Below are 20,993 nucleotides of genomic sequence, written 5' to 3'. Positions count from 1 at the left end.
TCTTAGTTAAGGAAGAAGGTAGGGAACCACAGGGATACTATATATATATATGTACACATATATCTTTGTATATTGCTTTAATTTCCTCTTCTTATTCTAACTGGTAAATGTAAAAAAAATGAAAATGAGTAGCCAAAAGGGAAAATTAATCTCACATAATAACCATGTTTTTACTTTGTGTGATTTCTTTGTCTGAATTGCTCACACGTTTTATTTCTGTTTGGTCCTATGCAGTGTAAAATTCTGTATGTTAGAATCAATGCATACATTGTTACTGAGAACATGTCATGGTATTTAAAGAAATGTAGCCCAGTGTTTCATTATTTTGCATTAGGTATCATTGCAGTTAGTGACCTTGTCTTCTATTTATGCCTGTACAGGTAAATCTGACAGGGGTATTTGTGCATATAAGCTCCATTATTTCAATTGGATATAAGTATAGTTGATATCTCAAGATAATGAGGAAAAGTTGCAGCAAATTGTTTCTCGAAATCCTACTCAAGTCCCTTCCAGCTTTTGTTATTAAGAAATATATCCTTAGTTATTATGAAATCTTTTTCATACAAATTCAAAGGTAGGTCTCAACAATACATCCTCCCAATTGAAGTCATGATTGTGTATATTTTATTACAGGTCTAGACTTTTTTCTTTGTCTGTCTCATTACTTTGACAGCTTGCCTGTCTTTTCCTGCAGTATTCCTTCTGTCTCGTTTTCAAGTGCCCTATAAACTAAAAGCAAGGTTATTCAAATCATCATACATCTCTGATGTGGTCACTTCTTCATTACCAGACTACAAAATCAAAATGGTGTATTGTTTCCTGATTAAAATTATTCCCTAAATCTTTAGCAATTTTTTCCTTTGTTGTGTCATAGGTATGAGAAGTGTCTTCTGTGTCCTTGTGTAGAGGTCATTATTGCAACATAAGTGAGATTCTGCTTTGCAGATCAGGAATGAAGGGTAAGATTTAGTCAGTGTTTGGAACACCAGCATAGTAAAATGTGATGGTGAAGGACTGTGGACAGAAGGAAGTTCTGCACACCAGTCACTAGGTCTCCATCATGGAATATTTTACACACAGAGAGCTCTACTGCACGCAGGTGAAACCTTTTCTTTTGTTTGTGTAACTTCTGATCACTTCACCAAATTCAGTGATGTTACTCTATCACAGAATCACAGAATGATACGGGGTTGGGAGGGACCTCTGGAGATCTTCTGGTCCAGTCTCCCTGCCATAGCAGGTCCACCTAGAGCAGGTTGCACAGGAATTCATTCAGGTGGGTTTTGAATGTCTCCAGAGATGGAGACTCCACCACCTCTCTGTGCAGTCTGTTCCAGTGCTCTGCCACTCTCAAACTAAAGAAGTTCCTGCTCAAGTTTAGATGGAACTCTCTATGTTCAAGTTTGTGCCAGTTACCTCTTGTCCTATGTTTAAATCAAAGTAGCTACGAGAAGGATATGGTTTACTTCTGCTTGCCTTATGTGTCTATGTGTAGTACAGGTGATCTCAAAACCTTGCCACTTCGGGCACAGAACTTCATAAAATTTGAAATAAATTATCCTTGTTCCTCTCCCTCTTCCTCTCCCCTCTTCTTTCTCCTTTCTTTCCCTTTCCCCCTCCATCTATTTCTTGTATTGATCAGGAATCTGTAGTGTATTTTACCAGGGGAATTCCAAATATTACATAAGAATCCCTAATGAACACTTTAAGCTTTTTATCTCTACATCTCATTGATTTGTTTTAGCACCTTGTCACAGGTATAGCCCATATCCTATTTCGAAGTGTTAAACTATGGGGAAATACATCCATATTTTGCATGTAAATCTTAGAGATTACTTTTTTTCTCAGCATGAAGATGTTGGAACAGAGAATAAAATAGTTGGCATCAACCCTAAAAAAACAATTACCTCACAGAACCGCCAAATGAAAAGAGTGGTCAGTAGGGACAAAACAGGGTGTTGATGGAGTAGCAGGAATAAATGGACAGAACATCTTCTTCCAAGTGCACATGCATGCACACACTTATAATTTGTGCTCCCAGGATGTGCAGATGTTTTTCTTGACTTCTAACCTTTTGGACTTCTTTTGGAGCTGTCAGGAAAAATTGTCGATATTCTGCATCTTTTAAGAGATGTTTATATTACAATGTGCTTTAATTCAGGCCTTAAGCAAAAAAAAGCTATTCTTAGATGTGACATGGTACTGGAATCAGCTTATTTGATCACATGAAAATTTGGAGAGAGGTGAACAGTTTCACTGTTGGTTCTTGGGATAATACCACCACAGCACATTTCTCTGATGGAGCTAGTGTTATAAATAGTTTTGTATATGTAATTTGCTGGCTTTGGAGTTCACTGAATTCAGGTTTAAATCAGTGTTTCTCAAACTCATTATGCTTGGAGATGTCTGAAGGGAGAACTAGTGGAAAAGCTGAAGAGAGATAAATACCTGCACACTGCAGACATGATGTTGCTTCATTGGACATAATGGGAAATGGCTTTTACTCTAGTGACCAGAGAGGGTGGCAGTCCCCTCTTGGGCTGAAATGCGGGTAGCTGCTCACCTGTCCACATTTTCCCCTTCTTTTCCCCGTTTCCCCTTCTTTTCCCCTTTCCTACTCTTTTCCTTTTTCATATGCCAGTTGTCTGAACTTTGTGCATAACTGTTGTCTTGCAAATACGTGAGTCTTGATGAGTGATCTGATACAAGCTACTATGGTACACAGTACAGTACAAGAAACAACTAACAGATGAAAGAGAAAATGTGTCTGAATCAGGAAGAAGAAAAAATGGAAGAGGAAAGAGTGCAGAAGCACCAGTACAATTATTCCTTTTTTAATTCTCTGGCAATGAAAATATTATTCTTGGCACAACCTATAGGTTTTTTTAACTAGAACACTGCAGGAAATTATTTCAGATACTAGATTTGAGTGCTTCTATAAAGTTTGAGGAGTTTAATTGGATATTTTTAATACATATTCTTTAAAGAAGACTTAAAATGAACAGTTTTGACTAAACCAAGTTAAACTTAATAAATGCTTATTTGTTTTTTAATTTCCATCTTCATTTTCTCTGGAAAGGTTTTCTTTGAAATATCTTACCCATATCTACTCAGAATATTGGCTCTCAAACATTTGACTTGTGTGCCATTTCGGATCATGCAGGATGTCGGTGGCTTCTGTCATCAACAGATGACATAATTGAAATGGTCGCCACTGACGACAGAGGAGACTCTTTCTATCTAGATGCCTCGATTAAATGCTTATGGACAGGTGGGATGAATCCAAGTATCAGTCTAAGAAACCACAGAGAGATACCTATGAACTAACAGATTCCAAAGAAATTTTCATATAAATATTTTAAGAACATGTTGGCGTTTAAAGAGTCAGTATAAAAAGTGTACCAAACAGAAATTTTCAGCCAGGTCAGACCATGACATTGTGGCCCAGAGCTTATTTAGTTTTTGATACAGTATTGACCAGCCACAAAGGAAATACAGAATACCATTTCTGTCTGCACTAAGCAGGAGAAATTGAAGAAATACTCTGTGTAAAATCTGTCAATTCAGAGAGATGACATGAGTTCAAACAGTGAAATACTTAAGTTCTTGTCTGTTTGAAACGAAACAAAGACAAATTTTTCAGTATCTTTTCACTGAGATAGGTAGTAGATCGCTGTGTTCTTGAGGAGTTTGAAGTTGTTGAAAGGTCTCTGTATGAGCTTTCACTTAAACAAGCAAACAAAAAGCTACAGTGAAATTTAAGTTGTGCAAACATTTTTCCTCCAAAATTGTCTTATTTCCTTTATAATTTGCTGTTTAAAAACAAAAACAAAAAACCCCCACTCCATCCACCACTAAAGCAGTTTTCATTTTACTTATTTGCTAAAAATAAGTTTTGCTACCATGCCTCTTAAAATGTGTACGGTGGCCTCTCTCCAACATAGTGAAAGTGGAGCGGGGAAGAAGGAAAGAGAGAGAAAGGAGTGAGGTTTCAAGATGAATGTGTGTACAGAGGTCCCTCCTCCCTTACATTTGTAATAGCTTAATTAGAACGGGGAAGTCTAGAACCTAACAGGATGTTCAAATTAAATCTGTTTTATTAATCACCACTGAGACCTCCTTGTAAAGTAGTTTCCTTTGAATAATGCATTGTCTCTAATAACTCTAAATTGTTTAATGATTCCTTTTTCATTATAAAAATGGATTATTCTCATTAGATTAATTATGTATTCACATAATTAGGCAATTCACATTGATCATCTGCCTTTTTCAGTGCATTCCCAGTTACAGATATTAAACAAAATGAAAAATATGCTGTCAGATTATTTAAAACTGAAGCATATTAGCTATACTCTTATTGAAGGAAGAACAGATTAACATGTTCCCAAACATTCTAACTTTTCTTTTATATTATCTTTTGCTTCTGAATTTTCTGATAATTTAAGAGTTGTTTTTATATATTTTCTCATATTATCTGGGGGGTTTTTACACAAGTTTAACCTGTTAACTCCTAGTTTTATTTTTTTCACTTTCACCTTAAAGTCTTTCTAATCATTGTTTCAGCACAGAATTTTTTGCCCTTTTTGATGCATAAATTTTCATCTGGGTCTGTGAGCAATTTGTATCTGTCTTGCCTCCAAAGATGACTGCTTTACCACTCCTAGGCCCCAGCCTGAAAACTGATTGGAACTGAGCTATTCACAAGAATATAACAATTTGAAGGTTAGCTAAATGAAGTATATGCTGAATGACAAAATAGGCTGCAAGGATCTGCTTTATGCTACATGGTGATTGTGTATTGAGAAATTAAATTCCTTGATGAGATGGGGTCAAAGCCACACAGATGTAATATGTCCATCGCTAAGTCAGTTTGCCAGCTTTCCCAATATGCACTCATGAATCTTTCAGCAAATGAAAGGGTTTTTTATTTTTTTTTTTTTTTAAAATCCTAACATTAAAAATATAATGATTTTGTACAGAGCCTATAAAACAAGTTTATGATACTCAAATAACACATGTTCCTAGAACATACACACTCTTTGGAGAAAGGGTCTTTCTGGCTTGGGCATACAGTGCCATCAAATTGGGATTCTGAACTTGGACTATAGCTTGTAGCTCCTCTTACAATACCAATGAATGTGATTCCAGGAAGACAGGATTCCTAGACCCAAAACAGGAAGAGAGACGTAACTGGCTCACAGAAAGACTTCATTAAGATTCCGACCTTTCTGCTCCCAGAACTCTCTCTGATAATTCTGATTTAAGAAAATCTTCAGCTACTACTAACTCAGACACCATTTCTTACTTCCAAACAACAATATACCAGAAACTGAGCTATTCACAAGAATATAACAATTTGAAATCGTCTTTGAAGTTTTCTTGGCAGCTGTGAATAACGAGTGTACAAAGGCATATGTACATAAATTGTCAAGTCCTTTTTGTTGCTCTCTAGGCTGTTGATATCACACAACAATAAAAGATTATTACAAACCACTATAATAACTATTTATCCCAAACTCCCTTTAGAACCAATCACTTAAGTGGAATGCAGTGGAGTATTTCCAAACAAGCTAGGTCACCGACCCTAAACACTATAGAGTTTCCATGTTTCTGACTCTTCCTTGAGTTTACCCATAAATCTTAATCATTCTCACATCCCAAGTAGATGGTTGACTCTGCTTCTCAGAACAATATACTAGACAGCTCGAGAGATGTGGTATAGAAATTGCAGAACAGAGACAGTGCTATAAATGTGACTATGTTCTTTTATATGGCCAAAATATAGGGTTTCTGCAGGAACTGAAAAAACCCGTGGCACAAACAGCCCTGGAGATTTCTTTGTTAATGATCATATGTTTTGACCTATAAGTGCCATCTCATTATGACGATTTCTGAAGAGAGAGCATGGAGATGCTACAAAAGTGACACTGGATCTTTCCCATCCAAATTTTGGTTTTGCAAATCTTATACATCACCAGGCATCTGGGGAATGACATAGGATCAAGAATCTTGCTTAGTGTTTATAAAACATGAGATCCTCTGTGTTACATGTTTTCATCATTAATCTTATGCTTTACTGAGAGCTTCCAGTGATCCAGATGTGGTCACAAGTTCAGCCATCAATTCCCAAAGGCTTGCAATTTAATTTCTTCTCTCTTATCTCTGGTTGTGCTCTGGATGACATCCAATGGTATATTTAGCACAGCTGCAACAGGTAAGTTTTTCAGACAAAGAAAATAGCTAATAGAAAGATTTTTCCAAGCCAGTGCATATATTGATGTTGCAGCACCCACTGGCTTTCATAGTCTTTCTACATATTTTATTCGTATGGAATAATCTTCTCAACGTGAACCAGTTCAGGGGATTAATTCCCCAAAAGCCCTTCCAGTAAGAAAGCCAGAGAACAGCTTTAGATAAAGATAGACTAGGATATAAGGAGCAGTAAAAGAAACTGGAATGCTACTACCATCTAGGTGATCCTGGTGTAAGTTCTCTTTGCTTCGCCTGTCACATCCTACACATTCAGCAAGAAATTGTCTTAACAGGCCTGGAGAGCAGGATCTTTAAGCAAACATTCCTTTGCTCTGGGAACTGCTCATTCACAGCCAATGAATCTGTTTTGAAACTCTTAAAGGAAACAGTTGCATTAGGTCATGTCTGTTGACTTGACGTCTTGCAACATTGATTCATCACCTGAAAAGTTTTGGAAATCAACTCAGAGACAAGGTCTCTCCTTTAATTTCTTCCATAGAATGCTATTGAAATTTGCCATTCAAAAATCTCTGGTTGCATCTGCTTTTTTTGCTCTCCTTTGCCACAGCAGAGTTGAAGCTGATGGTGACTTCAGTGGTGGTTCTGCTCAAGTCAGTAAGAATGTAGTTCAGTTCTCAAGGCATGATCTTGTAGCCTTGCTGTGTACTTCAGAGACAGACACAATGCATTGGGTCAGAACCCAATCCCTGTTTTAATTTCTGTTGAAACTTGAAAAGCTTCAAATCCTTATGTGTAATGTGCTGAAAGAACCTCTAGTGAAGTTTATTGTAAACAGATGTGACAGTTGAGACTATGGTCTTTCCATGTTAATATAGCTGTTTAAGTTGCTGCCATGGAAGGAGAAAACTTTTGAAGAGGATAAGATGCAGAAGACTTGGTGATAAATGTATAGTTAAAGCAGCAAATGGTAATGGTTTTTCTTGGATTACTAAAGATATCAGGATATGAGTGTAAGTCATTGAAGTTTGAGTAAGTGCAGAACCAATAGCATTCTGAGAACATTCAAAGTGGTTCTTTTTAAAAGCAGCAGTAGCAAGATGAGCAGGTTTCAGAAACCTGCTCTGTTCTGGTACAAAGTACCTTTGAATGCTTACCAGCAAGCAAGAGAGAGAACATTTCAATTAAAGAAAGATTGGTGCAACTTGCACTTTTATGTAGTAAAATAAAGGCTCATAGTGCCTGTGGGGAGTGTGTTGAGCCCATTCTAGAGGAAGGCACTAATGCCTTTGTGTTCTGGACTTAAAAGATTGTTACACACAGGCATATCCCAACCAATTAATACCTTTCATAGTACAATAAAGCAGCAGAACTACCAGTTCAGATGTATGGCTTTTAAACTGGTGTTGGTGCATGTCTTAAAAAAATGCTTTACAAACGTTCATCAGCATTTTAGAGAAACAAGTATACAGGATAGTGAGCTCTGCGCTATGGATGTGAGGGATAATTGTTAAAAATTTGACAGAATATGAAAATAAATTGGGTTTTTTTCAAGTCCTAGGAACTGGATTTTTTTTGTTGTTGTTTAAATTACCTGTATACTTTTATCTAATTTCTCAGTAGATTATATATGTTTCCTCAAAACTTTGTGGGCAAATGTAGACTCAAAAATACTGTTGGCAATTTGCAAGAAAAAGTAAGTTTTAACAAGGCTGAAGGTACAGAATTCTTCAGCTTTTATGCTCTTTCTGATGCTTAGATATCTTCATTTAGGGAAAAATTATGAAGACAATAGTCAAATATTGAATCAGTTCTCTGCTGTCAAAGGTCTTTAAGAACTCTTGGCTGCACATTTACACTCAGCTTTGTGCTGTCTATGAAGAAAGGTGGAAACATCTGTTTAAAAAAGTACGACGTTCCAGGCACAGAACAGTTTTGTTGAAGATAACACCTGAACCTGGACTGTGGGTTTCCCACTCCTGATCTAGAAGAATTACAATGAGAACTTTCCTTGCTTTCCTTATGCTTTCCTTAAATAAGAAAAATCTGGGATTCAGAGCTTCTAGAAAGCTGTTTTCCTGAAAGCGCATTCTGATTCCAAAACCCAATCAGGCTATCATAATTTACGTAGTTGGCAAGAGTTGGAGTTGTGACACCTACAATGAAAAAGCTCTGTATGTGATATTGGGCAATGTCTCGTAAATCATGCAGTTTGCCAGCTACCTGTCAGAGGAGAAAATCCTGCCTGTAAATTTAGACCCACACAAGTGGTTCCTGGTTCCAAGTGCTTGTAGGTCAGACCTTCCGATCCACCTTCAACACCTTGCCAATATTCTGCCCTGCTAGTGCTTTTCTCTGGGGAAACACATCTTTATGGCTTTGACAGGAAAAGTTCAGAAGTCTGCTTTTTAATAAAGAAAGTGCAGCAGTTAACTGCCAATCCAGTTCATTCTTGTATGAATTTAGTACATCATATTAAAAGGAATGGCAGCTAATGTTTTCAAAATGGGATATCTCTACTTAGGTGCTTTAAATTAAATTTAGATGTGTGAATAAAATTAGTCTGCCTTTCAGGAGAACTTGGCAAATCAAGTCTCAACTGAAAGTTTCCACCTTGTACTGTGTCTGGCTGGGATAGAGTTAACTTCCATAACAGCCTGGATGATGCTGTGTTTTGGATTTGTGGCTGAAACAGCCTTGGATAACACAGCAGTGTTTTGGCTGTTGCTGAACAGTCGCTGAACAGTGTCAAGGCTTTCTCTTTTTCCCACTCTGTCCCCTCAGCGAGTAGGCTGGTGATGGGCAGGTGATTGGGAGGGGACACAGTTTGGACAGCTGACCCAAGCTGGCCAAAGGGTTATACTATATCATATAACATCATGTTCAGCAATAAAAACTGGGGTAGAGGAAGAAGAGAGTTTTGACTTCTGAGGTGACCTTTGTTTGGAGACTGGCTGAGCATCAGTCTGCGTGTGAGAAGTGGTGAGCAATTTCCTTCCGTTCACTGGGGTTTTTTTTCGGGTTTTTTGTTGTCTTTTCTTCATCTTTTAAACTCTTTATTGTGACCCACAAGTTTTCTTGCTTTTGTTCTTCCCGTTTTCTCCCCTAACCCTGATGGGTTGGGGCTGGGAGAGAAGAGAGCAGCTGCGCGAGTGCTTGGATGCTGGCAGGGGACAACCCACCACACACCTGAACACTCAGGTATTGACTTTTCCACTGGATTAGGTAAATAGCAGTAAATTATATTTATAGCCTATCCAATTAAGGAAATGCTTAATCAGCAGCCTCTGATTGAATCACCTCTACTCAGGCAGCGAGTAAGGCAGTTGTGCGGTGTTCCCCTCTCTCGTTTGCAGTGAGTATCCTGTAAGGGTTTGGGTGTAAAGGATGCTACAATGGTTTCAGGAGGATGCTGTACCATCTGCTACCTACCCACTCAACATGAGTTCTTGTCGCTGTTATTACCACCTCTAGTAAAGGGATGGGACTTGTTTCTGGTAATACGCAGTCCTAGAATTTTTGTTTCTGGAGAAATTAAAGTTTTACTTGTACTTGGCTGGTGTCACACAGTACTTTCAATTGTTTTTAGTTAACTTCAATAATGCTGTAATAAAGATAATCCTTTAATATGTTAAATAAATTAATAATCCTATTATCAAGACACTTGTTAGAGACCTAGTAGGAAATGGAGAGCAAATTCTGGTTTTAATTTAAAACATTAGTTTAGTGTTGTGGCTGACAATTTTGATGTGTCCACGTAGATTAATGGAATGTATGCAGCCAAAGTCCTAGAAAAACAATTAATAAAAACAAGCTTTTAACTAAAGTATCTATCAGCACACTTGTTTTTCAGTAAATATATATAATGTTCTAAGTTATACTTTTTGTAGAAATATAAAGCATATAGTAATTTCATAATATCTTCAGTATATGTTGATTTTATAGACCTCTTAAAGACCTAAGAATTAACCTAATGTGTTTCTTAAGAGCAACGGTAAACCATTAGTATTGACTTGAAATGGTTTCCAATAATGTTATATTTTTAGGAATTACAAGGATGAAGTGCAAGTATTTTACTGTTTAATAGAATGAATCTAAAGTCAAGAAATCTGTTGATTTTGTCACATCAAGTATAATGTATCAGTTACATTTTATTACATTAGGGGTAGTTATAAATATATATATGGTAACATCTCTGTTGAGCAGTGTTAAATATTTAATACAGAAATCTAGCAGTTTGTTTCTAACGATCTGTCTCTAAAATACCTTAAGCTATTTTTATTGAAGACTACAATAATGAGAGGTTTTTTCTCCTTATGGAACCAACTAGCTTAATGACAAGTTGACATTATTTTTAAATTCTAGGCTGCAAAATATTTTTCCTAAATTAGGTATATAATTTTTTGAGACTGATCTTGAATGTTCACTGTGTCTTAAAATCTAAATGGTTATCATCTCCTCTTTCTTCCCTATGGCTGGACGTATCAGTAGTACTTCTAGTGTCTCATTCTGCTAATTCAGTGCTTTCATTAACAAAAAAACCTTAATGTTAACAGTTTAAGGCTGGTTTGCTTTAGCGTGGACCTAAAGTTTAGGGATGCTGTTTTAGTTCATTTGTTGGAAGAGAGTTGGAATGCTATTTGGTGAAGTTTGTTCCAAAGATTTCTCTTGAAAGAAAGTAGGAATTCAACACAAATAAAGAGATATGAACTGTGTATTGTAGTTGGTAGATTTACTTGCCTGAGAATTTTCAGATTCATATGAGTTTGTCCTATGTATAAGGTATACCCTGATGCGGTACTGAAAAGAGGAAAAAACAAAACAAAACAGAGCAAAACCAAGCAAACTTTTGTTTGGGGTTGTTTGGTTTGGGGATTTTTTGACAGCTTTCATCAACATTTATTAATATTTTTTTTTCCCTTCATAAGAGGCTTCCATTAATGGCTCAAACAATGGTTTCTAAATCTGAAGACAAATCAATTTCTTATCATCCAAACTGTTCTCATATGTTTTCTTTCTGTGTTTTTCTATTTATTTATTTACTTATTGTTCTGTATGAGAAAGCCTTTTTGGAAATCACCTGTTTCTGGAAACAACACAAAGCAACTTAATGTGTGAAAGGACGGCACATATTAGAGTGTGGATGTAACTAAAGCAAGCAAATCTTATGCTATGAATGTGGAAAGGCACCTGAATGTTTTTCCAGGACTTTTTTGCAGATGTGAATAACTCAGATGTCTGAGTAAATAATATCTAAGTTGAAATGTATACACACAGAGAGGAAAGAGCTAGAAAAGCTGTCTTTCATCACTTTCTGTATTGAGAGAAATCCTTCTGCAAATGTGTTCATTGCACCAAAGCATCACTAGATTCACTATGCCCCTACAGACCTTGCTAGCTCTGGTTAAGTGGATTTTCTGCATGGGCGTATAGTAAGCATTTCAGTAACAGGGAATGTATGAGGAGAGGAGGCAAGAAAAAAAGAAAATCCCATGCCATAAGAGGAAATAATTTGTTCCTGGAGAGGCTTGTGGCCAGTGATGGCTTGGTGGACTTTTGTTTGAGTGATCTTAATTTACAAATGAAGACAAAAAAGGAAGGATGGGATGCTGGAATGTATAATCGCCTTACTTTAAGATAGCTTTTGCAAGTACAAAGTTACATCAACATGGAGTCTAGACGGCTGAAACCATTTGAAAAGTCCTTGATCCAAAAATAACACATTTTACAAATTAAGTGTGAAAAAATCATTAAAAGGAGCAGAAATAAGGTGGTTTGAGTACCTTCCAAAGTGTTTTTTTTTCCCTCTTCTTCAAAGGGACACTTGGTTTTATAGAGTTCTATTAGTTACTATGTGCTTCGTTTTGAAACTACTGTACTTTAAAATTTGGTTAATGCTAAATTATTCATTCTTGTCAGTTTTTACTTGGCATAATGTTTGCAATAATGTAATTTGTGAAAATTCAGTCACCTGATATTAGCCATCTTCTATTTTTTAAAGTGAAATGTAAGGATAACGTAGGAAACTTATAAAAAGCTACCCATTGTCATCCTTTTAGTGATACTGAAATATATGATAAAATACCAGTTCTTCAAGGCATATGTATATATAATGATTTTAAAGCAAAGTATAATTTATAATTCTAAAGCTGAAGAAATATGTTTGCATACATATAATTACATATATTTTTAATTTGATTTTGAGATATGCTTTTAAATGGAAATATATTTCATTTGCACATGCTATTTTAGTTTATTTCATTTTGTTCTGAGGACGTGAGGATCAGTGTTTAGGCAGAAGGGTAAGTTCTTAAATGGAAGGCTTCTATGGGATTAGGAGTATTGTTTCTTGTTGGCTGAGTGTTACTGTATCATTCTCACTATTCATAAATACGTTCTGCAAATACTACAGTTATTACCTGTCATATTTATTGCATTTTTTTCTATAATTATAATTTAAAGATATTAAAATACAGAGCAGATTGACAAATTGAATCTGAGACATCTAATTATTTTTTTGGTGGTGTTGTAATTCCTTTTTTCTGACTACACTGTCTGAAGTCTTATCCATCAGTTGTTTTCTGTGGGCTTATGTTCATGCACTCCATTGCAGGTCAGTTCCTCCTAGAAGAATCTCGCCTGATAGAAGCAGCTGAGATGGCAAAAAAAGCAGCTGAACTTGATAATACAGAATTTGATGTTGTATTCAATGCAGCCCATATGCTCAGGTTAGTGCTTTTACATTCAATGCAACCCATATGCTCAGGTTAATGCTTTTATGTCTGCCTTATTTGATTTTCATTCCCTTCTTTTGGAGGAAAAATGTCTTTATAGCCTTTGCACAGGGTTCTTTTTAAAGCCTAGCAACTCTTTTGAACAATTCAGTATTGCTAATAAGATAAAAAGAGTTGGAGTGAAACTATTGCAGGATTTAGAACTTTCTATTTCTAATTTTCTATGCATTATCTCATAATTTCTTACCTTTAAAACTTTTGTTGTTCACAAGCAGGTAATAATTTTTCCTTGTGTACAAGAACAAGTGTTTCTTTTATGAAGAACCTTCTGCAGGATTTCCTTTCACCTGATTGTTTAAAATTTAGGATGTATAGCAACTGCAAATAAAACCATATTTCTGATCTGGATGTAACTAAAGAATATTGAAAATGTCAAATTTTATGTTTATATCAGTAGGGAACACTACATTAATTAGAAATCTAAATATTCCCAGGCTAATGATGCCTTTGAGATTCATAGGAGCACTTAATGATATTATCAGAATCTGTGATTTAAAATGTAGTCTTATAGTTAATTCTCTTCTCCTCTCTGAACAGAATAAAATTTTAAACTTCTCTTTTTCCTTTTAAAGCTGTCAGACCTGGATATTCAGAAACATTAAGCTTCTGCCTGAACAGTGTCATTAAACTCACATTACTGTAATAGGTATCCTCCATGCTTATTTCTAGGATAACTATCTAATTATTGTCTATTGTCCGCTTAACAGCTATGAGGATACTTGATTTCATTTTATTCATTTCAGATTATATCTATCCTTTGAAAATGCATAAAAAGGAAATAAAAAATATACTTAATTATCAAAAAAACAGTTAATTGAGATGGTTTTTCTAATGAAGATATCACACGTGTCTGTTTATTCTTCTAACATTTAGAATACGAAATGAAAGGAAAAGAAAATGGTATTAAAAATAAGGTAGAAACAGCTTCAGCCTGGTGACCTGTGTTTCAAAATGAAGGCTTTTTTTACCAGGATTTTGAAATAAGCCCCAGAACGCCCTTTGAAAAATAACTCTCACTGCATGTAGGTTAGAAAGGAAACCAAGATAAAGGGTTCACTGATAAGCAATAGTTTGACCTGCCACAGGTTTATGAACTATTTTAAAGATCCTTCCCTTCCTCCTCATTATTTTCTGAATGATATCTCTTGAGACAGAATTCAGTAATTTGAAACGTTTAGATTAATGACAGAAATTCACAGACAGAAGCATGGCAAGTTAGGCATGAAAGCTGGATCCAGAAGACTACAGAGTGTGTCAGACTGATTTCAGTGAGTGTGTCGTGGAAGATGGCTTAATGGTGTGATTTTTTTTGGTGCGTATTTTAAAATGTGGTGACATAGGTTTAATAGATCTTTTACTTTCTCTGTGAGCATTGAGTGAAGCATCTCAGGTATTGAAGGCACATGTCTTTACATCAGGATATGAGTACTTTTCAGTCTCAGTAAGAGCTATGCTGCTGTACTGTGCATCAACCATGGTTACCCTACTTGGTCTGCTTGGGAGTGGACACTTTTTGTGAGGTTTTGACCATCTTTGAGCTCAGTGATTCTAAGCTGTGTTCTCTATTTTAGCTGTAAGCAAAAACCAAGACTTAAAAAAAAAAAAGAAAAAAAGAAACAAAGAAAACCCACTAAACCAAATCCCTTAAAACCAAAATAAAGCCCTGGTGGTTTAGTTTAGCTGGAATCCAACTGTGCTCCTTTGGGATATTCAGTTAGTCTAATTTTTCACTTAAATACTCAACTTTCTTTGTGGAAGATCATAATGCCTTCCTAATATGTTCTGTGAGTCTAAAGTGGTTTGGAGGATTTTGCAAGAGTCAGGGTGGCAAAGTAAAATTCAGTGCTGCCAAGATTTTGCTTAAAACTGCATGTGTTATGATCTGACTGATTTTTGCTAAAAGGTTATGATTCTGTTGTCTGCCTTTGTTCAGTGCTTTACTTAGCAATGTATTCGATATATTGCTTACATAATATCTGTTGGACAAGGGGAATGTATATTCATACAGCAGGACAGACCTGCTACAAATCCAGCATGAGTCTGTGGGACTTCAGAATCAGCTGATTTTCAGGAAACTTGGAGTGATTGGGAGCTGAGGTGAGCGCAAGAGGAAAGCGGATACCAAGGTACAAAGCAAAGAAGGGAGTAATCCAAAGAGCATAGAGTGACACAGCTAGAAACTGTGAATGCTAAAGACAGTCATAAATGAAAGGCTGAAATTATTAAGTATGGTAGTATGAAATTATTAAGTATAACAGTATGAAAATATAGGTAACCAACTGCTCTTCAGGTACCATAGAGAGCTATTACAACTGACTGGTAAGAATTTTGAGTGGACTGCACAGCTGTGAGGTAGAAAATACATTATGGAAGTTCAAAGGGCATGGATTTGAATTGACCGTTGTGAGACAGAAGTGATAAATTTTAAAGTTGTGTTGTGGACTAAGAGACAGAAATTGGTATTAATATGGAATAACGCATGATTTCCAAAATGACTGGGAGATAATAACTAACTTAGATTTTTGTGTAAATTCTAATGTATTTTTTTTTCAGACAAAATATTCTGCCCAGTGAGGTACTGTTGAATTAGAAATGAATCATCTTTCCCTCCTGTCGTACTCCTGTGTCCACCATTAGCCCAAGGAGGTCACATGAATGAGAAATATGTAGACTTTCCTTCAGAATTTCAGGCAAATTCTTTCAAATTTGGGTTACAGCTGCTTTGGATGGAAAACAATCACACTGTTCCCTCCAAGTCTACTTTATTTTTCTACTCTAGTGCTAAGATATTTTCCTTATTTTTAGCCCCTTTACTCTCTGAGCAAAATGTTTAAATTAAAATGCAACCTAAATGAAAACTAACAAGTTTTGAAAATTTTGAACCAGAATGCTGCGTGTTAATTTTTTTCCTTAAATTTGCAACAGAATTGTTGTTTCCAAATATAGCAGCTGTATATATAGATGGCCTGTTCTCAGTTTAGCAGTCACAAGAAAGACTTCTGCTCCCTCTGTCAAGTATTCCAACACTGTTTACTTCCTCTCTTTGTGACTAAATCCAAAGCTGAAACCAAGAAAAAAAAAAACAAGTTCTGTTTGCATTATTGACAGACCTCTCTGTTCCTAATTACACAAACATAGTTATTAATTTTTTGCCTTGATGACTTCTGTAGGATCCTGATAATGCAATGCCAGATGAATCAAGTCATCTGTAATATGGGTGAGATGTGGGATGAATGTAATTAATTTCTTTGCAACAGTCTGGTAACTTTTAACTTGCATAGTACTTGCCTGTAAAATTTGTTTTCTCAATAAATTTGTTTTCCAGACAGCTTCATTCAAGGGTGCATGTAGCTGTTTGGCTGGTTCTTCTTAAAACAGTAACTAGTCATGTGTTTTACTTACGTAGTATTGCTATGCTCTTGCTTATAGCCTCAGTTTGAAGCCTTTCAGCAAAGCTAGATACGTTTTAATGGAATATAGTGAAGCATATATGGTGGCTGTAACTTCAGTAACCAAGTCATTTATTAACAGTGCTAATTTTCGCTTTGTAGTTGTATACTGAGGTGAGCTGCCATGAGATAGGCTTAGATAGGTTTCCTGTGATCTAGGGGATGATTACTTTTAGGAGGAATGGCAGTGTGGTGACACTGCCGTACTAATTAGAAACAGGAAAAGAGCTACATATTGTCTCCAAATGAAAACAAGCAGAAGATAAAAAGCTTTGCTTATAAGCACATTTTTTAGGAATAATTGTTTTTTTCATGCTTCTGTAAGTCAGTGGGTTGTTGTGGGAAATATTCATATTACATGAAGTTACAGCATGTTTATTGGCTATTTTGAAAACAGAAGCCTAAATTAGAGCAATACTACATGACATGGTCTTCATTTTTCAGTGGATTTCTATGAGTGTATTTTGGCTTTCCAAAGAACACTGACTGAACACAGTGTAGCTGCTGGCACAGTCCACAGGCACAAGTTTACCCTATGTTATTGCCTAAACAGTTTTTATTCATTCTTTAATTACTCTCAATGTGTTTAAATATATATATGTATGTATGCCTAAGCATATAGTCTATGTAAATTTTGTAACTGTTGTAAAACAAAAAAATGTGGATGAAGGGTTATATGTATGGAATCTGATTATGATTCAGTTGTAACACAAAAAGGCCCATTAAGAGTGCCAATTATCAACATTCAGTATTTTCAAATAGGAATCTCTTTGAAGAAAACTTCTTTATAGCTGAGCTGATATCTATGATTTCACTTCAAAAAAATAATCAACAGTTTGACGCCTTATGCCAAGCAATAGGCAGCTTAAAAATAACCCTTTCCCATTCACATGTTTGTGTATCTAAACCAGTCAGGTTTTGTTTAGCTATAAAGCTAAAATATTTTTTCCAGTGATCAACATAAATATTCAAAATTAATGCAAGCTGAATTTAACTGGGTGCCAGGAGGAGCTGAGTGATGTGTTGTCAGGCCCATTTGTGAGGTGTCACTAGCGGTTAGCTGGAGCAAAATACAGAGAACTGGTGGGTCTGGAGGCTCGGGTTAAGAGATATGAGAGAATGAAAAGAGGAAACACTTTTATTCCTTAAAGTAAGATTGAATGCTAGGTGTTAATGGGGGGAATCAGATGTGTTTTCAAGGTCAGTCCTCATGAAAAGATTTAGGATAGAGGTTGAAATGCAGCTCATAACTATGAAAAGGACTCTGTCTTCCGAATTTCTCTTTGCTTCCTTTCTGTTTTATTATCAACATTTTATCTAATGTGAATTATGTTTCCTTTAGTAGTGTCCTTTCATTGTTTGACATTGATCCAGAGCCCTTTACTGCTTAGTAGCATAGGGTTACTGCAATTTCCTACCTCTGTGCCTTTTAATTTCTCTCAAGGGAAAGCCATTCCAGGGCTTAACATAATGAATTTCTAGTTTAGATTTCCAGTGAAAATGGGAACCAGAATTCTGCTGTGTCTTAACTAAAGGAACTGTTGCTGAATGCCATAGAAATGGAACTGGCATTTTCCTGAACAGGTTACTGTGGTGTGCATTCAGTTCTATAATCCATTTTTAATGGAGGACTATAAATTCAAACCAATTTCAACATAGGGATTAATGATCCATGTTTCAAGATGTACGTGTGGGAGACAAGCAAGCCATCTATTTCCACGGGCCTAAAAGGGGACAGGATTTTAATTGCCATGTTCACATGCCAACAACACTTTTTGGAGGTGAAGTGAACCGTCTGTATCTGCCTCCTGGGTAAAGCTCCTTGTTTATTGTACAGAATTTCACCATGTTCAGAAATGCTTTGTTTCCTGATAGTTCTGTGCCAACATGAAAGAAAAAAAAAAAAAAATGTCTGTGAATTGTTTCATTTTATATGCCTTGTAGAAAATCCTGAAATTTGGAATGATTTTTTATTCCTGTTTTTTTTTTAAGTCATTTCAAGTGCTACTAATGCCCAGCAGGAATGATTCAGAAGCAGGTTAAATGAATATTTTTGGTCATTCAATCATTTCTAACCACTGCAACCACTGAATCGATGATACATGTGCAAAGTAATTTAAAACAGTTAACAGGTATAATCTGGATTCTACTTGGCAAATCATTAGTCAGGAAGTGGTTTCAACTTGCACGTGAATTATGTGAGAAACTTCAAAGGGATTATCCTTCCTCCCTTTCTCCTCCCAAGACCAATAACTGTCAAAATATGTTGATTTGGGTTAATTGCCTATCATGTATTATGTGGATAATGTGGATAACATTTGGGTGGATGGGAACACGATTTGATCACTGAATAACAAAGCGTGTAAAAGCTCATATAACGAACAAGGTAGAATCTCCAGATAGAAGTGCTCAGTTGATTGATACTCTTTGAACTACTGACTGTTATTGAAAGGAGAAAAAAAAGAAAAAAAAGAAAAAAAACAACTAACCCCACTCAGGAGTTTATCCTTGTTTTCTAATTGTTCCATTTTATTTCACAGAAATTAATCTGTAATCACATAATAAACATAAATACACTGAAGATCTCCTGTCCTAACTCTTCTATGAAGAGACCTAACACTTCATAGAAAAAAAAGGAAATAACTTTAGCAGAAGATATGCAGCCTGCCTGATAGTCCTGCTTGGTTTTTCTTACATATTAACAATCTTTCTCATGCCATGTATGCGATCAACTGATACTTGTCGGACCAGTAGTCAAAATAAATAGTTGGAGGGAAATTAAGAATGTAGGGACAATAGGAGAAGAGAGGCATTTGAGAGAAGAGTTAAAAAGGACCTGTTGAGATAAAAATATGTTTGATTTCTTTGGCAACTTATTGTATTTCCATTTGAAGGCTTTAAAATGAAAACTCAGGAGAATGAATAAAAAATAAACTACTAGGAGAACGTAGATGCCATCTATATTAATAAGGAAAAAAAAAACCAGGCAAGCTGATAGTGCTTCAGGTACCTAGAAACTCACCTATTTCCTTGGGATATGAGCTCTAAGTTTAAATCCACTCTCAGACTGATGTGAGTAAATTTTGAAATCAGAACTCTAATTTCTGAATGAAGTCCCTGATTCATGGAAACCTTTTTTTTTAGATATCATTATATTCTCTGATATTTTTTTTTCTGGAATGCTAGTGTTCTTAGCAGGGCACAAAGAAAGTAACTGCATTATTGTATGATCTACAGCTTCATCATTTTTAAAGTATGGCTAATTATAAAAATCGAGCCAGATTTTCCTGATGAAGACTGGTACGTCTCTATTTTTGCCTCATGTGAGTTGGCCTTCAGCATTTCTCTCTGGTGTATACTAATATAATTTCAGGACTAAGAAGAAAATAAGGTAGGCAAAGAGGATTTGTGATAATGGATATTCTAAACTGTGAAAAAATCTTTTAGATTGATATATTTTGCGCATTTGTTAGTAATATCCTTAAACAGTGGGGAGTAGTTGCAGTATTTTGTTTTTAGCTATACTCCTTTAGATATGGTTAACCCAAGGAAAATGAGGTATAACTATATTTTTTTTTTCTGTCCTGATAGACAAGCCAGTCTCAATGAAGAAGCTGAGAAGTATTATGAACTGGCAGCAGGATTAAGACCTAACGTAAGTATCTTCTTTGTGATATCCATTACTGAAGTTGAAGTACATGCTACAGTGTTGAACCCTTTGTGTCAAGCAGAAACTTCTTGCTGCAGCATTTATCTCTCAGCCTATATAATACATGTTCTTTTAATGTTTAATTACTGTATAGTCAGTTCATACAGATATCTGTATGAATAGATAAAGTTGTTCATTTGTCAAATGAGTCGCTGTGCATTCAAGCTGTCTCAGTGAAGTGTTCTAGCAACAAGTCTTACTTGGCTAACATACTTGGGAATGATTTCTAGATTTAGATTTATTTACCTACCTTTAAATGTGTTAAGTTTGGAAAGCTCTCCTAATTCCATCTATTTTCAGTAGTAAAAGACAATGAAAAGCTATTCTGTGATCCACTGTTTAAGGCATTTTAAAGAATGCATTTATGGCTTTTCCTCTGTCATGAACTTCTGGTAAACATTGTTGTTCAACAAACTTATAGGCGATTTTACCTCAGAGGTATTTACCTCTGAGTCTGTCGTATATTGGCAAAGAAATGCTTATTCCTTGAAGCAGAAGTATGTAGGAGTATATGACAGACCCTATTTAAAAATAACAGCTCATTTCCAATTTCTTTTTTGCATCAAGAACTAAAGAAATATATTTTCTTTTTACCATTTTTTACTCAATGTTAGATTTCTTTTCAATTCCTTCACATTTTGGGAAAAAAAAAACAACCCACCACTCATAAATATAAATGGGGCAGGATTTATTTTAAATATCTGATAATTTGTCTAATAAATCAAATCTAGAACACATTCCTATCACAGAAGTCTATAGTGCCAAATTTGAGGATACAAGTTAGCAATTTCAGTAAAAAAAAACCAAAACAAACAGAAAAAACACAAGTAA

The 20,993-nt window shown here is 35.6% G+C and overlaps 1 protein-coding gene across 1 annotated transcript in view; it reads left to right on the top strand.

Annotated features, from left to right (window-relative positions):
• TMTC2 (transmembrane and tetratricopeptide repeat containing 2) overlaps window positions 1-20,993 on the top strand; it is a 157,296-nt gene that overhangs the window by 115,873 nt on the left and 20,430 nt on the right. Inside the window, exons 11-12 of the mRNA XM_014963310.1 lie at window positions 12,824-12,938; window positions 20,045-20,108. Of these exons, the coding sequence (XP_014818796.1) occupies window positions 12,824-12,938; window positions 20,045-20,108 (179 nt within the window). The remainder of the gene's footprint in view (window positions 1-12,823; window positions 12,939-20,044; window positions 20,109-20,993) is intronic.

Source organism: Calidris pugnax, unplaced genomic scaffold, assembly GCF_001431845.1.
Source record: "Calidris pugnax isolate Ruff unplaced genomic scaffold, ASM143184v1 scaffold44, whole genome shotgun sequence".
NCBI classification, from domain to species: domain Eukaryota; kingdom Metazoa; phylum Chordata; class Aves; order Charadriiformes; family Scolopacidae; genus Calidris; species Calidris pugnax.
This window is presented reverse-complemented; position numbering and strand designations above follow the sequence as displayed.